Source organism: Pseudorca crassidens, chromosome 10 (assembly GCF_039906515.1).
Source record: "Pseudorca crassidens isolate mPseCra1 chromosome 10, mPseCra1.hap1, whole genome shotgun sequence".
Taxonomy (NCBI): domain Eukaryota; kingdom Metazoa; phylum Chordata; class Mammalia; order Artiodactyla; family Delphinidae; genus Pseudorca; species Pseudorca crassidens.
In genome coordinates, this window is record NC_090305.1 from 20,919,945 (window position 1) to 20,940,676 (window position 20,732).

The 20,732-nt window shown below is 41.3% G+C and overlaps 3 protein-coding genes and 1 pseudogene across 3 annotated transcripts; 2 read left to right on the forward strand and 2 right to left on the reverse strand.

The window, feature by feature from the left end:
- The first annotated feature begins 2,237 nt into the window (after nt 1–2,237).
- Nucleotides 2,238–4,958, forward strand: LOC137232993 (histone H4). Its single transcript, XM_067755801.1, has one exon. It carries the CDS (start codon nt 2,680–2,682, stop codon nt 2,989–2,991), a length of 312 nt encoding a protein of 103 aa, XP_067611902.1. The 5' UTR covers nt 2,238–2,679; the 3' UTR covers nt 2,992–4,958.
- Nucleotides 4,959–6,089: 1,131 nt separating this feature from the next.
- On the reverse strand, nt 6,090–8,555 carry LOC137231690 (histone H4). Its single transcript, XM_067752211.1, has 2 exons — nt 8,017–8,555; nt 6,090–6,747 (listed from the first exon to the last, which is right to left on the reverse strand). The coding sequence occupies exon 1, from the start codon at nt 8,439–8,441 to the stop codon at nt 8,130–8,132; it is 312 nt and encodes a 103-aa protein (XP_067608312.1). The 5' UTR covers nt 8,442–8,555; the 3' UTR covers nt 6,090–6,747; nt 8,017–8,129.
- A 94-nt stretch (nt 8,556–8,649) lies between these two features.
- Nucleotides 8,650–15,418, forward strand: LOC137231684 (histone H1.3). The gene is made up of 2 exons (XM_067752205.1): nt 8,650–8,842; nt 12,988–15,418. The coding sequence occupies exon 2, from the start codon at nt 13,167–13,169 to the stop codon at nt 13,830–13,832; it is 666 nt and encodes a 221-aa protein (XP_067608306.1). The 5' UTR covers nt 8,650–8,842; nt 12,988–13,166; the 3' UTR covers nt 13,833–15,418.
- Nucleotides 14,011–14,588, reverse strand: LOC137231685 (histone H2A type 1-H-like; annotated as a pseudogene).
- Nucleotides 15,419–20,732: the final 5,314 nt, after the last annotated feature.

Genomic DNA, 20,732 nt, shown 5'->3' on the forward strand with positions numbered 1-20,732 from the left:
GGCATAGCACTAGTGCACCAAATCTGGGGCCTGAACTAAATAAGTATGTTCAGCACATCAGGAATTCATAGGTTGTTGCAGCATATAACTGAAAATTCAGATTGTGCAGAATGTGTCTGCACCCTGCATGAGAAACATAATATAGTCACTAAGGCAGAACTTAGGCTTTGCCATAATCACCTATTATTCATCCTCAAAGAGCCAATGAGACAACAGCTCCCAACTTTCCTCTAACAAATGCAGAACCCTAGAACAAACCCTAGAGCAATGCCAGGTTTGTGGATTCAGGCAGGTTTTACAGATGTTGGCAGTGGGAACGCCCAGCCTTATTCCTGGGTTTACTACCGGTCGGGGGGGGATTAGGCAACACTGGAGGCTCTCCAGGAGCTAAGTGAATAGCTCTGCAGAAAAGTGAGAACACACGTCCCACGGCAGGAACCAAAGACACTGGACACCAACAGTTTAAAAAACGTTGCAGACTGTTACTGGAGCAAATCCTCAGCTACAGAAACCAGAAGTCACCTTCAGAAACAGTGGGGATAGCGCAGTGCAATGTTTTTGAACCTTGAAGCAAAACTGCAAGTGTTAATGGCAATGCAATGTGATTTCTATGTGACTATTGAAAGGCTTATTAGGCTCCCAGTCATCATCGCAGAACTTCTGCCATTTTAAAAAATGTAATTTTCAGGTGGAACGCAGGAAATACAAAAAGCAAACCAAAACTGGGGGTGGGGGGGCAGCTGGGGAGAAACAACAAAAATCCTCTGCATGAAAGTCCATAACAGCTTTATTTATAAATTAGAAACAACTTAATATCTTTCAACTGGTGAATGGTTAAATAAATTCTCATACACAATGCAATGCAATCCTACTCAGCAATAAAAAGGGAGGCCATTGATACATGCAACTACCTAGATGGGTAATGCGTAGTGAAAAAAGCCAGTCTCAAAATGTTGCATTTTGTATTATTCCATGTATATAACATTCTCAAAATGGCAATTCTAGAGGTGGATAACAGATTAGTGATTGCCCCAGGACAGGGGAGAAGTGAGTGGATGTGAATTACAAAAGTGTTACATTAAAGAGTTCGTTGGTGATGATGGAACAGTTTTGTGTCAGCGTTGAGATGGTAGTGACACATAAAATTGCACAGGGCTACACACACACACACACACACACAAATGAGTGCATGGAAAAATTGGTGAGAGCTGAGTAAGGCCTGTAGGCTAGTTAAAAGTACTTTGCCGATGTCAATTACCTGGCTTTGATATTATAAGATAATAAGATTTCACCATTAGGGGAAACTGCGTTCGAGGAACTCTAGGTACTATTGGAGCAACTTTTGTGAATTTAGTTATTTCAAAATAACAATGTAAAAAAAGCTGTGATCTTTCTTTAGCAGTTGCTACTGTGTATTGCTTTGGATTCCAAGGCTTGTTTAACAAATTTTGGTGTGTTTTGGTTTGTTTTTGCATAAATAGCAGTGTTTTCCTTTCTTCTGGCTGTTCTAGTGATGACGTGTCCACTGAACAGCAGTTTGGTTCGTTCATGTTGGTGTGTGATTTTTTAGCTATTGCTGTCACTACCTCAAAAGTAAATTGAGTTTTCAAATTTGATATTTGTAATTTCAAATTTACTGATGGGGTAATTGGTTGAGCTACTGCTCAGCTCTTAGGACGGTGTGCTTGGTATATCATAGTGTGAAGTAAAAATAATCTCTTATTTTGAACATTCTATTTATTCCAAGGACATCATTTAAATCATAGTGCTCGACAATTTTTTTAAAATAATATAATAATCTAGGAAAGATCACATTTTTACTTCTGGCACTTGCATAAAATCTCTTTGCCTAACATTGGTGTTTATGATAACTTTGCATGAATTCCATGCACCAACCACAGTAAAGGACAATCATCCCTCCACCCTCTGTCCTCTATATGAGAACAGGGTATTACTAGCCCCTGACAATTTACATTCTTTTCCTCTGCAATCCTTCATTGTTCAAATTTATATGCTTAATCTGTATAAGTGAAAGCACACTGTACAAACTGGTGTTATATTAGAAATGTTTTGAAATCTTTCCATGTGCCTTAGGCCTGTCTGTATTATAAATACTTTGTTTTTAAGAACAAAGTCCAGGGCGATAGAAATTTATTGTTCACGAACTAGATGCTATTTTGTTTACAATAACTCCATTATCAATAGTATTGATCCTATTTTATGGATAAGGCCACTGAGTCTCAGATAGATTAATAAACATGCCCAATAATAGTTTGAGAGCAGCTTGCTTATGGATTCCAAACCCAAAGCCTGGCGTGGTTGCTTGTCAATGTATTTATAAATTACTTTGTTTTGGGAATTTGGGCTTAAAGGCCAGTGGCAAAGATCCAAGAATATATGGAATGGATAAATCTTTAAACACATACAAGCATACTTAAACGAGGCAATTCCCTTTGTGTATACGTTTGATGCTTCTGTTTAAAGATTCTTATTTTCTGAATACCAGTAAAACGCCCTAGCCCTTGTTCATTTCAGGTCTTAGAAGCAAGGGGCGGGGACTCAGTACGGTTTCCCGCCTGTCTGGTCTTGCAGTTTTCACAAAGGTCCGCACAATCGCTACATAAGGGGCTGCAGTTTGCTAGCGTTAGACTCAGTCGGCGTGCTTAGCTTTTCTCTGTTATGTCTGGTCGGGGCAAGGGCGGGAAAGGCCTTGGAAAAGGGGGCGCTAAGCGTCACCGCAAGGTTCTGCGTGATAACATCCAGGGCATCACCAAGCCCGCCATTCGCCGTCTGGCCCGGCGTGGCGGTGTGAAGCGCATTTCCGGCCTTATCTACGAGGAGACCCGCGGGGTGCTGAAGGTGTTCCTGGAAAACGTAATACGGGACGCTGTCACCTACACTGAGCACGCCAAGCGCAAGACTGTTACCGCCATGGACGTAGTCTATGCGCTCAAGCGCCAGGGACGCACTCTCTATGGTTTCGGCGGCTAAGATTGACCTTTGTAAGGCTTATTCTGTTTTCTACAGCAAAGGTAAAGGCCCTTTTCAGGGCCACCTACCTTTTCTATGAAAGAGCTCACACTTACCATTTCGTGGTCTGTAGGGTAGTTTGGTACAGATGGGAGAAGTGAAGCACTAAAATGTTGCTTAGAGATAGTTTGGTCTTCAGTCCCTAAGGTGTTTTCACAATGCTGGAGGTGTTACTATCGCTGTTCCTGATGTATAGATTAACTGAGGACCAACAGGTGGTTAGTGGCTAAATGTGGCCACGCAGCTGGTAAGTAAAGGGTCATGGGTTCTTTGAGTAGAAATAAATATTTGGGGTGTCCACAGACACTAGAGTACAGCTCTTACATGGCTTATATACTAAATTAAATGATGAAAATGTGACAAGACAAAGGAGTTTGGGCTAGGATAGTTAATGGTAGAAAAGGAAATAGGAAGATAAAGGCTAGTTTAACAATGCAGAGTTCTCTCTGTTTTAAGCTTCCTATCTGGTGATAATGCTATTTTCTTCCTGGTACAGGAAGGGAATCTTCCATATGGGAGTTTGATTTCCTGTTTTCAGAAGGAAAATAGGTCAGAGTGCTCTTTTGCACCTGCTGTTTTTCAAGTGCCTTTAGCTCAAAATAACTCAAGCCAAAGTGGCATATTTTAGGGTGGCATATTCTGCCACCCTTCACCTCCAAGCACACTACCAGGCAACTTTCCCAGAGGTCACAGAGCAGAAAGGGTCACAGACCAAACTAAAATGCTTAGAAATTTTAATCAATTTAAACCATGTTGCAAAAAGCATGGGGAAATAGATGGACAGCACAGCATACTTAGGATAAGACAAACAAGTGGAAGGTCCTCGCTAGATGAATCCGTTATTTACACAATGTTCATATAATCTCCTTTGCTCTCTGCCACATCAGCCTTCCTTCCTGATGATGGGCCTCTGAGGACCAGAGTTAAGTTGAACAAGAGGACTGAGCAGGTGGAAGGTAGCTGGGCCAATCACACACAGTTGCTCTATTAAACAGATCTAGGGGTATATTTGGTTGGTCTATAGTTGTCACTCACCAATGGGTTTTATCTGCATCCTATGGGCAGAGGTCAAGTGGGTGGCTGACTAAAGATATCAAGTATGAGATGCCTCATAGATGCTGAGAATTTTATGTGCCTCGTGAATGTGTGGTGCCCACTTGGTCCTTCAATCCCATCCTCTCTGTGTTCAGCACACGTTTATCTCTAGTCTCTGAGTCTAACGTATACTTAGATGTAACTTAACGTGTACTCAGTCCTTCGCAGAACTGAGCACTCTTCAATAACATAGTGAATCCCCCTTACACCTGCCTCCTCTCCCCTCACTCTTCCCTGCTCTTTCCTCAGCCAAATACCTGCTACTCCTTCTGGGCCCGGCTGTCATATTGAAACGGAGCAGGACAGTATGGTCTATGCCCCCATGTTCTCAGCCTGACTTTTGTCTGTGTAAAACCTTTAGCCAAAGAATAAGTTTAATCAGAGAAGTGAGAAAATACAGAAACAAAGGAAAACTGTCAAAGAAGACCAAATAATAATAGTTTAGTCCTTAAGCATAGTCAAGGACCTTTAGTTCCTCCTCAAGGGCTATAGTTAATGTTCTGAGCCACATCCTGTGAGCTGCCTTGTAGGTACTGAAACCCCCGCCAGGTGGAAGAAGTTAACTACATGATGACCAGACTGCAGCCATGACATAAGATGCCACAAATCCGAGAAATGGCCTCAAAGAAATGGGAACAAACCGACCCTGGAAGTAAAGACTAACTGTACTTAATAATCAAGATGATGCTGGTCAGACCACCACATGACCAATTTCAAGATGACTGTGAGAGCTGACTGGACTGTTTCTGCATGTAGCGCCCTCCCTCAGCCTGGAAAAGCTCTTGCCCACTGATTGTCAGTGGACAGGCGTTTGCCCTCCCCCTCCCCCCACTCCAGTTGCTGGCATCCAAAATAAAGCAAACTTTCCTTTCCACCAACCTTGCCTCTTTATTGGCTTCTGAGCAGCGAGCAGCCAGACCCCACTTCCGGTTACAATATGACCTTCTTCCTCATATCCTCATCGTTTCCTTGCCTGCAAAGGGCTCTAAGAATGAAATTTCTGACCATAAGTGTTCCTACTTGAATATAGTCTATCTTTTATTATTTTTTCTAATTGTTTTTGTTTAACCTTCTGGTTCAACCAAGCTATAAATTACTGGAAGTTAGAACTAAGCTTTCTTCTTTCCTGGTGTCACTCATATATCAATGCATAGACTGAATATTCAAGGAGGATCCGCTAACTTGGGGCAAAACACAATTACACCCTTATTGTGTAGCCTTTGAGCCCAGCGTTGGCAGAGGCAATCTGCCACGGGCTCTGAGGGTGTGCCAAGAATGCCATTTATCAGAGTTGAGGAACCTTAAAGAATGGGATAGTGGCTGTCCCCAGACAAAGAGCGGATTTGCTTAGTACACTCAAGTTCAATCCCTCAAGCTGTACCCTGGCTGTGATGCAAACCCACTGTGTGTGCAGTATCCATCTGGGCCCCTCCAGGTCGCCCCTGTGGGACCTGATGGACAAGGGGATCCAATGCAAAATTGCTGCTTGATGTGCTGTGCTGTAATAAAGCCTCTTGTCTCTGACCTAGGAGTGTTGTGTCTACTGCCAGCAGCCATGAAAGACTTACAGGTTATCTTATTATCTTGTAAGTAGGGTAAGATCCCAGACTCTTCACAAACTCTGACACAAAGTGAAGAAGAAGGAGAAGAAGGAGAAGGAGAAGGAGAGGAAGGGGAAGGGGAGGAAGAGGAAGGGGAAGGAGAAAGAAGGAGAAGGCAGCGAGGTGGAGAGGGAGAGGCGGGAGGAGGAGAAGGGGGCGGAGACAGAGAGGGTACAGTGCAGCATTTTATTCCAGGGAGCTCCTCAATAGCTGTCTGCCCCTCTTGGTGGCACTATCAGGCCTGGAATAAGTGTTAGGCTTGTCCAGCCTCAGAATCTCTCTTTCTTTCTTTATCTCTCTCTCTCTCTTTTTTCCTACACGGCATGATGAAATTTGCAACTCACTCAGATTTCTGCAGTGGGAGGGACTGATTGTAGATTGGGAATAATGCAGGCAGAGAGACCTGTCAGGCCACTATAGGGATTAGAAAGCTGTATAGGAGAAACAAAACTTTCCTCTACCCTTTTAGGGTCTCTAGCTGGGCTTGAGAATTAAGTTGACATAAGACAGGTTAACATGAGAAAAGCACACAAATTTTATTTAATCTTTTTACATGTACATGGGAGTCTTCACGGGAAAATGAAGACCCAAAAAGCAGTTAAGCCTAAGTGCTTATATACTAGGTTGAACAAAGAGTAGTAACTGTGAAATAGCAATTAAAATATATGGGGAGACTAAAGGAAGATAAGGATTATTTTAACAAGGTCTGTTTGTATAGATTCTCTCATCCTGGACTCCCCATTTCTGGTGATAAGAATGTTCATTTCCTCCTGGTATAGGGATGGCACGTTTCACATGGGATAATTATCTGCTTTCGGGAAGAAAAGGGGAGATCACAGCCCCATTCTTTCATTAGCTGTTTTTCAAGCGCCTTAGCTCAAAATAATCCTTATGCCAAAGTGGCATATTTTGGGGCGGCATATTCTGCTCCATTTCAGCTGATATTCAATTTCCGGGGTGCCAAGATGTCTCACCATTTACGGCACACTCTGGAAGAGACGGCTTAAGGAGGATCTATGAACTGATAATGGAGAACAAGGGTTTGTTAATTGAGTGGAACCGCAGAACAGAGGAATAGGACCCAAAGAAGCAAACTGAGAAGGATCATGGAGAACAATAGGATCTGGGTTAGGAAGAAAGGTACCACAAAACACTGTGAGAAGATTGTGAAGGCAGGAGTAATAAACAGGGTCAGATGTGCATGGTTTTGGCCATTCGAAGGTCACTGGTAACTATACCAAGGATATATTTAGTGAGTGATTTGTGAAGACGTCATATAATCAGGAAAAGACATGAGGATAGTGACTCCAGATTACCCAAGGCTTGGAGATTTGATAAATGGAAAGGATCTAGTAATTGACAGAGGTATGGATTAAACTGAGAGACACTGACACATATTTATATGTAGATGGGAAAGAGCCAGTAGAAAGAGGAATAAAACTTTAAGCTGGGATATCACTATGATTAGATCAGGATGACCAACTAATCTATTGTGCAAATAAGTTATTGATAGTGGAAGTGGGCTCCATTAATAACTATCTTAAGATAACAGGGACAGAATGAAACTGTCCCTGGGTGTGTGTTCACCCACACACCAGGGTGTGTTTTCACTGACACAAACACAAAGCTTCTGGGAGTGAAAGATTTAGAACACAGGTGGCAGGATGAGCATGAGAAGGCCTGAAGAGCACCTCTTCCGCCTGATGGGAAAATGGAGAGGTAAGGATGCAGTCAGAGGTGGGATGGCCATAAGAAAGGTCACATTATCAACGTTTTGGAAACAAAGCATTAAGAGTGATGACCTCTTAGTCATGTTAAGAGTTCCAACGCGTCCTCAGGAGTCCACTAGATACGACAAAATTTTACAATGTCTCTTCCACCCGATTTGAGTTCACTATCTATGGCTCCATCTATCCAGAGCTATCTGCGACGTTTTCTGTAGAAAGAAGGCTGCTTAGAGGCCTCAGGTGCCCTCTTCAGGACACTAAGTCCTGGTCACTGGGACATTCTGGACAAGTTAATTTAAATGTTTTGGGGGGTAAAATGAACTCAAACATGTTGAAATTCGAAAACTGATGCTATGTCAAATGCAATTCACTTCTGTTGAGTAAAAACTCCAGCAGTTCCACTGCACGATTTTGTTTTTGGCATGTCCGAGAGCCGCCATCTTGAGATGATATCTAACTCGGAAAAAAGACCAAAAAAACGCGACAGCCGTAGTCTACAAAGAGAAATCGACTGCCTTAATTAAAATCGGCACCCAATATTAATATAAAACATTAAATATTACCTTTGTTTCTCCTTCGTGCTAGTTAGCAGCCCTTCATGTGACCAAGTGGGTGGCCCTGAGAAGGGCCTTTTGTGAGTAAACAAGAGCTTCACAGCCGAAGACCGCAATGAAACTTAGCCGCCGAAGCCGTAGAGAGTGCGTCCCTGGCGTTTGAGCGCGTAAACCACGTCCATGGCGGTGACAGTCTTGCGCTTGGCGTGCTCGGTGTAGGTGACAGCATCGCGGATTACATTCTCTAAGAACACCTTCAGCACCCCGCGGGTCTCCTCATAGATAAGGCCAGAAATGCGCTTCACACCACCACGCCGAGCGAGACGGCGGATAGCAGGTTTGGTGATGCCCTGGATGTTGTCACGGAGAACTTTACGATGACGCTTGGCGCCCCCCTTTCCCAGGCCCTTTCCACCTTTGCCTCGACCAGACATGACTAACAGCGACTTCTAACCTCTTACAGCGCTTAACCCTGGGCTGCAGCCTCTTATATATCAGTTTTACGGACCTATTAGGAAACTGAAACGGCGGGGGCGGGAACGAGACCTCTGCCCCCGCCTCTTCCCTTCCTCACTGGCCGTCTGCTATTGCCTAGCAGGGAAGGGGGCGGGGAAATGCGACTCAGTATCTGTTTCCTGTTTCCTGGTTGGGGTCCAGAGTCGCTGGTTTTGTGGACTCTAGTCGTGTGCCTGTGGGTTTTCTCAATTAATATTGTACAAGTCTCCTCACCACTTTTATTATTTAACAAAAGGAGGCAGTACCGCCACATTTGTCTGCAAAAGGGAGAGAAAGCAGAATAAAATTAATTTGAAAACATGAAGATACTTTAAAAAATGTAAGTATTCTTAAAAACTCTAGTAATGCTTATTAAGTTTGGCTGATCCTGAACATTTCCGTTTGGCGAAGCGTTTACATAACCATCGTTTTTCAGCATTCCTGGTAAAGAGGGATGTCTAGTAAGGGGAGCCAACATTAATTGAATTTCCACTCTTTTCTCCCCAATTTATAAAGCATTATTTACATTGTGAGGATGAAGAATCCCAGGATTGAAGACCTAATCCTGTTCTAATAAATGGTATTGTGGGGGGTAGAACTGAGGTCTTCTGATTCTGTGGTCTTATGTCCTTGCCACCTACCACCGAGCTATGTCATTAAAGCATTGAAGATACATCAGGATGAATAAGTTTGCAAATTAACAGAATATTTAAAAAATAACAAAAGAGTGAAATACTGTCCAAGTAAAAAGGGTAACTGAAGTTCTACACACAGATAAGTATTGGTTAATAGACAAATGCCAACATTACTCACAGTCCACAAATTCACATTGAGTGCCTTCTATGTAACTACAGAGGTGATTTAAAAAAAAAAAAAAAAAAAGCCTTCTCTGCTGGTGCTTACCATATAAGCGGTCAGAGGATTATTAACTTCCTTGAGTCACAAACTTTTTGAGATTTAGTTCAGGTGCAGTTACCTGTGGATTTAGACATGGTGATCTCCCCTGCTCTCCTTTTTGAGAAAGTCACTGAACAAGAATCATTGATTCATTGCATTTATTCATTCAACAATTTAGGGTCTACTATACGCCAAGAGTGGTGTACAAATACCAGATTTACAAAGACAATCACACATTCTTTTAAAGAACTTAAACTCTAGCTGAAGAAAGAGAAAAGTAAACTCGGGGTGAGGGGCCATGTAATCAGCCCACCATCCTCCTAGATTCATCCTGGTAGTGATGGGTGGAGCAGTCAGATCCCAGCAACATTAGCATCACCTGGGAGCTTGTTAGACATACAGAATTTCAGGACCAGTCCCAAATCTACTGAACTGATACGACATTTTTAAGATCCTCAAGTGAGTGGTTTGCTTATTCAAGTTTGAGAAGAATTGTTTTAGAGCTGTGCTTTCCTATATTTGTATTAGCTACTAGCCACATATGCCCATTTAAATTAATTAAAATTAAATAAAATTAAAAATTAATTTCTTCAGTCACTCTACCTTTAAGTAAGTGCTCAATAACCACAGGCAAGTGTAGTTGTTGTCTGTTCTACAGTGCAGATACGGAACATTTCCATCATTGCAATAGGTTGCATTGGGCTGTATTGTGATAGAGAACTTCTTCTGGAGAACTTGTAGCCCAGACTGGGAAAGAGAGTGTGGTAGGTACCTGAGAATGAGGCTTGCTGCAGGAAATGAGGATTGGAGTATTTCTGAGGTATAATAGAAATTAGTCACCTTCTGCGTGTACCAGATATTACAGATACACAGAGGGACACGTAAAAATGAAAGTGGAAGTTTGAGAGTAGTAGTGTCCTTTTTAGGAAATAAAATGAATAATATTGATATATAGTTGTGCTTGAAGGGGAGTTTCAAGTGGTAGAGTGTCCTCAGGTGAGACCATCTGATAGGAAATTAAAATAGATGTGATTTCTCATCACCCTTCTGAACACATTACATTGTAAAACAATGCTCTATTTGCTCTATAGCCCTTATTTTTAATTTGGCCTTTTTGATATTTAGTCAACATAGTCACTCTTCTCCTTAAATGTTTGAAATTTACTGAATTTTGGAACACTTAAGTACAGCCCCTGTGGATTGCCCTGGTGAGCCCTACCTATCTCTTTCACAGTCATTTACTATGGTGAGTGGGGGCTTGACACCAAAATTGAGAGAACATGAAGTTGTGAGACATCCATCACTTGTTTAACTTTAGTTTTTCTTATTTATTTTTTACATCTATAAAGTAAAAATAGTTCAAATCTTAGTCTAGCAGAAAGTCAATGGTTTTAGAATATATACAGATTTAGGATTCAAAAGAAATACAGATAACTTTTTTGTGGGCTACCAAGTAATAGGTGAAACGTTTCAACTTTATAGTCCCATGGGGTGATCCAGCTTTCAAGAACCTTGTCCATGCTACAGTTAGAGCATAAATACCTGGATCTCAAGAGATAACAGTACCTACACACAGTATAGCTCCAACCTCCTATACACATCTAGGGCAGAACTTTTCAGGTGAAATCAAGTCTCAATTATTGCCCTCCAGGAATGGCAGAGATTACCTATAAACAATTAAGCAGATGACCCTGAGCCCCAATGCCTTCTCACTTATTTGGGACCTAAATAGCCATGGGAACCGGTAACAGTTGCACAAGAAAGAAATGGTGGCATCTGCTGTAGAAAGAACTTTTCACCTATCTTAAATTGAGTACATACAACTTAGGGAACAATTCCAACAAGTATTCAACAACTGATATCATGACTACAATGATCATCAAAATAGTAAAGGTTTAAAAATCTGAATTTTAATTTTATCTTTAGGTCTAGATAGTATTAGGCTCTGGGCTGAAAAGGAAAAGGGCGTTATATAATGTTTGTTACTATTGCTATTGACAGTGATGATACTGAGGATGACAAGTAGCCCCATCCTCCAGACAAATGTAAAATGCCTTCCCTGGGAAAATTGGAATGTTCTAGATCCAATCCTATAAGCTTCCCTCTTTATACACTGTATTTGTAATTGGTATATAACATGGTCTCAAGTCCCAGAGGCTTAGTTACAGACAGTGCCAGCCAATAATGACTATTTAAAAACAAGCCAAGTCATTTTTATGGAATCAGTTCAGTGCAAAGAGATGACAACTTTTAAGTTGATTATCCTGTCTTGGAGTTATATGAAAAAATTCTCAAGTCACTATTGAATGTAGGCCAGAATAAATAGATTTTAGGAAGTAGGGGTATTTATTTAAAAAAAAACACAACACCAAAATAGTTTTCTTGTTTATTTATTTTGACAAACATGAGGTTTAATTTCAGTATCTGATTATTTGGTGGATATTAATTTTGTGCTTAATTATCCAATATTTATCGAATTCCATTAGCTCTCTGTGTTACAAAGAGATGGAGTAGGAAATCAGTCATGTTTGCTATGAAATATTTATTCAATTCCTTAGTGGACACATTCAGCCAATTAATTTAGGTCATGATAGCCTAGTTCATATTTTGTTAGTAAAAATCCCAGGGAAACTTATGAAGATTCAGTAAGTGAGTTTAATGAGAATTTTTTTTTACTTTCTAGTCCTCTGTGTCCCTATTTGCAATGTTGAAAAAAGATAAATCAAATTTGTATTTTAAGTATCATTTTGAAATATAGGAAATATGTACATAATTCTGTGCTAAATAATGGAGGAAGAAAATCTTATGGACGGAATATCATTAGGCAATATACAATTTTAACCCACTTGATCTTACAGAGTTCTTGAGCTCAGAGCTGGTAAAATGATGTAGAACTGCCAATCTGTTGCTTCATGATTCACTTTTCTTCTTTGTAGATGGTGTGATTGATCTCTAATGCCCATTCTAGGTCAGAAAAATCTATTATACTAATTTTTAGAGCAGGTTGGTGACTCTATTTGGAGCTGTTTATCTAGAAAATAAATGGAGCAGCCTCACACCCCATCCTTCCAAAAATGTTTAAATCACCGAAACACTGGGAGCAAACCCAGTTTACACACTGGTCACTCAAATACTTTTTTAAAAAATCTATCCTTTTAAAAATACTTATCCATCTTGTACGTAGAATTTTCTACCCCAGTGCCAATTCCCAGTGCTTAGAGCAAACAAGTTGCAGGAGAGCTGTGCTATTGCTCCCGCGAAAAAACCGATTTTCCTTGTATATTTGAGTAAAAATGAGGTTATTTATATAAGGTTGAAAAGAAAACAATGTGTATGACAATGCCCTGGAAGAAAGATTTGCAAAGGAAGCAGAGAGAACTAGTAATTTTAAGGAAAATCTGAAAGTTGTCTCAATTTGACCGAAGTTTCCAAGGGAGTTGGGGGAATCAGGAAAGTTTCAGGGGGCCGGCTTTGAAACTAGGTATAGCAAATAAGGCAGGAATGAAGCCTGAAGAGTCTCGGATCAGTTTCCCCCAAATCCCTAATTATTTCGTGCCCAGACTTCTTATATTTTTCTTCTTTTTTAAGGGGCAAAAAACACAGCCATTCGGCAGAGCCGAGGAGCCCTTCGTAGCAGCGCGGCGCACGGAAAAGGCAACCAATCATCACGCAGCGACTCTCTATATAAACCCCCAGCCGGCGGTTCCCGGGACACGCCGTTCTGACAGTTTAAGCTTACTTTTTGTCTTTCCTGGCTAAACAGAAAAATGTCGGAGACTGCTCCAGTTGTTCCTGCTGTTCCCGCACCTACAGAGAAAACACCTGTTAAGAAGAAGACGAAGAAAACGGGCGCAGCTGCTGGAAAACGCAAGGCGTCCGGGCCCCCGGTGTCCGAGCTCATCACCAAGGCTGTCGCCGCCTCCAAGGAGCGCAGCGGCGTGTCCTTGGCCGCGCTGAAGAAAGCGCTGGCGGTCGCTGGTTATGACGTGGAGAAGAACAACAGCCGCATCAAGCTGGGTCTTAAGAACTTGGTGAGCAAGGGCACCCTGGTGCAGACCAAGGGCACTGGCGCTTCAGGTTCTTTCAAGTTCAACAAAAAGGCGGCCACCGGGGAAACCAAGCCCAAGGCTAAGAAGGCAGGCGCGGCCAAGCCCAAGAAGGCTGCTGGGGCAGCTAAGAAGCCCAAGAAGGCCACGGGCGCGGCTACCCCCAAGAAGGCCGCTAAGAAGACCCCTAAGAAAACCAAGAAACCGGGGGTGGCTGCTGGGGCCAAGAAGGTGGCCAAGAGCCCGAAAAAGGCGAAGCCAGCCAAGCCGAAGAAGGCGGCTAAGAGTCCGGCCAAGGCCAAGGCCCCCAAAGCCAAGGCAGCCAAGCCTAAAGCTACCAAACCCAAGGCTACAAAGGCGAAGAAGGCGGCCTCCAAGAAGAAGTAAATCGGTAGCGGGACGTCCTACTTTGCAAATCTCAAAGGCTCTTTTCAGAGCCACCCACTAATTTCAGATAAAAGAGCTTAGCCGGATATGTTTCCGTAGGTAACCAACAAGTCTTGTAATAAGGTAAAATTCTTTTTTAAACTTAAGCAATTTTTTTAAACTTGCCGCCCTAACGTGATTGGCTATGCGTCAGGGTGCGCGCGCACCGCCACGTACAAAGCTCTCCGAATGTTGTGATCACAGTCCTCTAATGAGAGTTTAGTGGCTCTCAAAAGAGCCTTTGCGGCAGATTCACTTGCCCTTGGCCCTGTGGTGGCTCTCGGTCTTCTTGGGCAGCAGCACGGTCTGGATGTTAGGCAGTACGCCGCCCTGAGCGATGGTGACTTTGCCCAGCAGCTTGTTGAGCTCCTCGTCGTTGCGGATGGCCAGCTGCCGGTGACGCGGGATGATACGCGTCTTCTTGTCACGGGCCGCGTTACCCGCCAGCTCCAGGATCTCGGCCGTCAGGTGCTCCAGCACCGCCGTCAGGTACACCGGCGCGCCGGTCCCGACCCGCTCGGCATAGTTACCCTTGCGAAGCAGGCCGTGGACTCGACCCACGGGGAACTGGAGCCCGCCCCGCGAGGAGCGGGTCTTGGCCTTTGCTCGCGCTTTGCCGCCCTCTTTTCCTCGTCCAGACATGTTAGGAAAGAAATAGTGCAGCTTTAGGAAAGGGTTATTATAGTCTCTGGATGTTTCTAAAATTTCTATTCCCATTGGTTTGCAGAGGCTATTGAGAGAGTTAACCAATCAGAACGCACTTCTGGAGTTACTTGCATGGGCTCCAGGAGAAAATACTGCACCAATTAGAGGCTGAGATATTAAGACTTGTATTGATACATACTTGGAAGCAGTTGGAAAGCTTGGATTTTTCCGCTTGATAAATGTAGTCCTATTTGGGGGGAGTATTCATGCTATTGTTATTCTGCCTAAATCTGCATAATTGTTGCTACCACCCTGACACCAAGGGATAGAAAAAAGTAAGCTACCCCTGGCGGTTTATAATTTACCCTTTTCTTTGCCAGATTTTTTTCCCCCTCAGATGTTGACAAGATCCAGGGAGCTGGGTTGGTGGTCTAATATCTTTTGGTGAATAGGCAACAAACAGGGAGGCAGAAACAAGTAAAAACCGTTGATAAAGGGAACGAGATTGCTTAGAGAGCACCTTGAGCTGGGCAAAATAACCAGGGCAAAATAAATGCCTCTAGGAAGATGGGTTGACCTGATATTACATCATTTCCCCTTCATCCCTGTTTTTGTTGTTGTTATTTTCTGAGGAAGGCCACTCGATTTTATTGGCAAATCTTGACCAAAATCTGAGTTCTGCAGACCATTAGGGGGTTGTAAACATGGATGGGGAAAAATTACATCTTTATTTTACCAAACTCTAAATGCAGCTAAGCATTTCCTTCAAGTGTATCTGTAGGCAGCTAATCACAATGGATTTTGCAGTGCCTCTGACTTTTTCAACAGTGGCCATCACAGGTGTTCTTGGATCACTTTGAAGATATTGCAGATATCTTGAAATAAAATTTACATCATTCTGATTCCTTGAAACTGACATTTGTTATTCCACCTCTTGTTCCTTGTTATTTGATGTGAGTAATGAAACACATTTTACGTAAAAGAAATATATTTTGACAGCTGTATTTTAATGTGGCTAATTTTCTTATCCTGTATGCTTTAAGTATTTTAAAACATTGTATTCAGAAGATATTTGTTTACAGGTTTCTCCAGACTATCCATAGAGTCCACTATACAAAACAAGTCATGATTCCCTGAGCAGATCTTCAGTGGCAAACACCTCATGGTTGAAAGACTTCATCTTATTTCTTTGTTTACAACATACCCAGCGGCCCCCGCCCCCCGCCCCCAGCTACACATACACACACACACACAACTTACTGGTTAATAGTTTATTAAACTTTACTATTTAAACTTTCTTTAAAAGACAAAAGGAGGTAGCCTGTGATTACCTTTCTAGCTTTTCTAAGCAGGAGTTCATCTTTTCCCCATCACAACTGTATTCCATACTTTCTTCTTTCTAGAAAGGGCCAAAAAACCCTCCTCTTAGAAGACTGGTTTGGTTGAGAAGGCGATTTGCATAAATGGGAAGATGTGAAATGGTTACTTAGAAGAATCTTTTTGAAAATAAGAGATTGCATCAAGGGGGAAAGATAAGGAAGGGGGAAGAGACCTGTGAGGTCTTTAATACCCAGAATGAGAGAGTTTGGCTTTTGATTATGAGTGATGAGGAATAAGTGTTATGTGGGAATGTGACAGTCAGCAAGAGTGGTTACTATATAGTATCTCTGTAGTTCGTTACATTTTACAAACCACTTCTATGCCTGCCTCACTATAAAGCATTTGCAGTAGGTATAGCTAAGCTGCTTGATTATTATTAGACTGCACCGCGTGGCTTGTGGGATCTTAGTTCCCCAACCAGGGATTGAACCCAGTCCATGGCAGTGAGAGTCCTAACCACTGCACTGCCAGGGAATTCCCTAAGCTACTTGTTTTAAAGTTAAGAAAATTGTGGCTTAGAAAGATGAAATGGCCAGAATCACCTTGTCAATAAATGGTGGACCTGGCTCTCAAACACAAGTTTCTTTATTCCTAGTGTCATTTTCTGAGCACTGCTGCCCATCTATTATGTCAACTGGAAAAGGAGTAGAGTTCTCTATTTCCTTTTTAGGCTCATCCAGAAAAAAATAACATTCATGTATTTCTATTTTAGGCCCTTTATGAGCTATCCAATTCACAATCCCTTTGGAATGCACCAGAAGGGATTAAACACGATTCAATCAATGCTCTTCTAGTTTTACACTGGTTTATGTAAATTAATATTCATATTCCTTTGCTTGGGACAGCTTCTAATTTACAAGGAAATCAGAACTCTGATTAACTCTTTCTCCATCTCCCAAAATTTTTGTTGCAGTTAAAGCAGGTTAAAATGAACCTCTCGGGATGGTCTTGATATTCTGCAGCAGGATGATGAGGGATCAGGAAGCTCATTCCTAGTCCCTGTATTTATTTCATCAGTAAACCACATCCCTAGGAGGGTCTCCTGAAACACTCATCCTTGCATTTCTTATGTTCTTTTGCTAAACAAAGGTGGTCTGTCAATCACAGTGGCAAAAACCCAGGTTTAGAAAAACTCAACAGATCTACACTTAAAGATGGCAAATATCAAGCAGGAGCCTGTGTGAGTAGTTGTCTCCAAAATATACCAAAAAAAAAAGAAAGAAAGAAAGAAAGAAAGAAAAAAGGACGTCTTAGCATGGAAGGTGTGAAGGGCATGTTCATATTTTCTTAGCTGCAGGAGGGTACTTATGCATATGGCATAGGTGTAAGCCAAAAGTAATTTGGGGGCCAGGCTGAAGTCGCTACTGTCTCCCTTCTACTTAGTAATTGCCTGACTCCTTTTAACTGGAGGAGGCAGATGGAATTCATGTCACTGTGTGGAGGCCTTGATTACTCATGTCACTCAGTCACTAAATCAGGTAGATGTTTAAATAAGTTTCAGTAACTGACAGTTTCTCCCCTCTCACATTCTCTCCTTATCCTCTCATACCTGGATGATTCCATTGTTTCTTAACCAGCATCCTAAACAGTTTCTTCCTAACTGGTTCTTCCTAAGAGGTTCTCCAGCCCCTAATTCCTAAATTCTGGTCATTCTGTCTTATAAAAATTGTCACTCTTGGGCTTCCCTGGTGGCGCAGTGGTTGAGAGTCCGCCTGACGATGCAGGGGGTGCGGGTTCGTGCCCCGGCCCGGGAAGATCCCACATGCCACGGAGCAGCTGGGCCCGTGAGCCATGGCCGCTGAGCCTGAGCGTCCGGAGCCTGTGCTCCGCAATGGGAGAGGCCACAACAGTGAGAGGCCCGTGTACCAAAAAAAAAAAAAAAAAATTGTCACTCTTGCCTTAGGTTCAAGTGAGAACTTTGTAGCCTTTTTTCATAATGATACTTTCTGCTCACACTAACCAGCACTAATAACTGAAATTTACCTTTCTATTCCTTTTTGTTGTTGTTTGTTTTTTGGACAACTTTACTCATCTGCAATTCCTTCTCTCCTTCTACCTGGGAGAATCTTTCCAATTTCATCTCAAGTTCCAACTCCATGAGTAAATTCCCCTAATTAGAAAAATCTAGTTTCTCTGATAATGTGCTTTGATGATATTAATAATTGGGTACCATTATTATCAATGGAAAATTTATAATGCATCTATTCTTTTCTGTCATTAAACTAAACCCTAGGTCGTTAGTCTTCTTTATCTTGTTTTCCCACTACTCTAGGTGTTTTTTAATTGACTGAGCTTTAAAATCCTGTCAAATGGGTAGGATTACCCCCATAATAATCAGATACAGTGATTTTCTGTTTTTCTGTGGAAAGCTAAGGGTAATAAATCTCTCTGCCCCTTCTATGACCCTCCTCATGGCTTGATTTAGGCACTAGGTCCCTTACTTTCTGAGGTATGCCATCCAAGGTGTTGGGGCTACTAAAAAAAAAAAAAAAACCTTTGCAGTATAAAAGTCTTCAGATGTAAAATATCAGTATTTACCTGTGTACATATGAGGTAGGCAGGATGTGGAAAAAGAATGGCATTTCTGAATTATCTTGATTTTTAGTTATCACTTCTATAAAATAAAGCTACTGGTCATTCAGAGATTATATACTTGTTTGTTTTTAAATTACATGTACTTATAGGCAACCAGGTAAGCCTGAAATGGTTATACAACTTAATTTTCCAACAGGTACAAATAAAATGTGACATGATTTAGATTTGTGATATTTCCCCAAGAAAATCAAAATTCATTAAAAAAAAAATCTCATGTTAAGCACTACCATTTCAATGTATGCCTTTAAAATTAAAAAAAAAAAGTGTGTGTGTGTGTGTGTGTGTGTGTGTGTGTGTGTGTGTGTCTTAACAATCAAGATCATTGTTTGGATGATAGACAGAAAGGCTAAAAATTGTCCAAGTTAATGTTATAATTTTATTGCTGTGCATCAATTATATTTCTGTGCAATTGGCTGTAATAATTGTAGCATAATAGAACACAGTTTTATATGATCCTGTACATTTTCAAAATCCACCCATTTCCTTTAACATATTATGAAAATGTTAAAATAAACATATCAGTCTTCCTATGACAGCTCTTCCAAGGAATAAAGCCTCAGGGGTAACTGTTGAGGATCATACTGATGCTATTGTTTAATATAGCAATGCCAAAGGGAAAAGTTTTGGCTCTATCCTTTTTTATATTATTATTTTTTATTTTGTGTTTTTTTTTTTGGCTCTATCCTTTTTAACTGAAACTTTCTTAGTTTCAGTTTCCTCATCTGTAAAGAACTAATAGAATAATAATTATGTATATTAGTAGAGAACTATTGAATTTACCTTATATTTTGGAGACTTCATAGACTAATACATGACTTCTGGCCGACTCAGTAATGCAACCGCTCAATTAATGTTGATTATTTCTACGTGGTAATACTATATAGTATTAAAGTTACATGAACTCTATCAATCTTTTATTTCTGTAATCAGGAATAAACTGAATGGTAATTCCTGTTTGTTCAATAATTTTTATTTTAAATGCCACTTTGACTAATTTCCTGAGGGTTTGTTTTAGGCAGAGGACTGTTCTAGATGTTCTGATGGATTTAATAATACAACTAGGTGTTTTCTGTGCCCCCTTGGTCCTCATATCTTGACATCAACCATCTGGTGAGACAGAAACAGACATTTAAAAACTTACTGTGCTAGAATCTCAAAGAAAGTACAGGATATGGGCAAGTACGTTCTAATATGGAATGCCTTTATGTAGCGTTACAAATATCTAACACTCCATTATTGGAATTATGAATAGCTAAACTTTTTTCCTTAAATGGGTCCAGGCTCCCCAGTTCTCAGCACCCGAGTCTCAATGCCTGACAGACTTCCAAGAACAAAGATTTCTTTTATAAAACCTTTAGGACTTACAATGGCTAACTTGGCCTGTGTATTTATTTACAGCTTTGTTTCTGTTAAATTTACCACCTGACCTCTTTCCTTACTGATCCTCAAGGGGAAACAGCCCATTAAAAAACCATAGATTAATAGAAGGATCTCAATTTTATAGTTAAGGATACCTCACCCATCTTAAACCTGAAATTTGCTGAAGTGTTTGAATAGACATAAAATCCTTCCAAACGGTCTACAGTAACCCAATTAGTAACAACCTTTCTACATTTCCAAATAACAGACTGTATAGTTTCAGAAAAAAATTCCTTACTTTTTTCCCTTCAGCTACCAGTTTAGAAATAGTGAAGAATTTGTTACTTCCACAAGAAGGGAATATCGTTTCAATACAGAATAACATAACACTGCTGTTTTGTAGGGATGAGAAGAAAGCGAAGACAATATTTTCTGCAATAGAGAACTGTCAAGCTTACAGCTGATTTTCATGTTTTACTGACAAATATGAGGTACTTTCATAAGATTTGATTTAGAGATTAAGATAGGGAATTTAGGAAAACAGAAAAAGACCCCTGTAATGGCGTCTGCTGAAAGGCTCATGATTCCTATTCGAGTTCATTCCATTTTTTCCTACTCAGAGACCCACCCAGCTGCCCCTGTTGGTTGCTTTGGCCCTTTGTAGAGAAGACCTGGTGCGTAGAGACCGCCACCAAGTTCTCAGGAGCTGTCAAGGTCTTCCCTTTGGTGATAAAGCTAATAACCTAAGCCTTGGCTCCGTTTTAGGGGTGGTCGTGGTATATACGTGACAATTCTCAACAGGTCCTTGTGGTTGCTAGCGAGCTGGGCCTCACAATTCTGGTGAGCAAGGGAACCCTAGTGTAGACCAAGCGTTTAGCCACG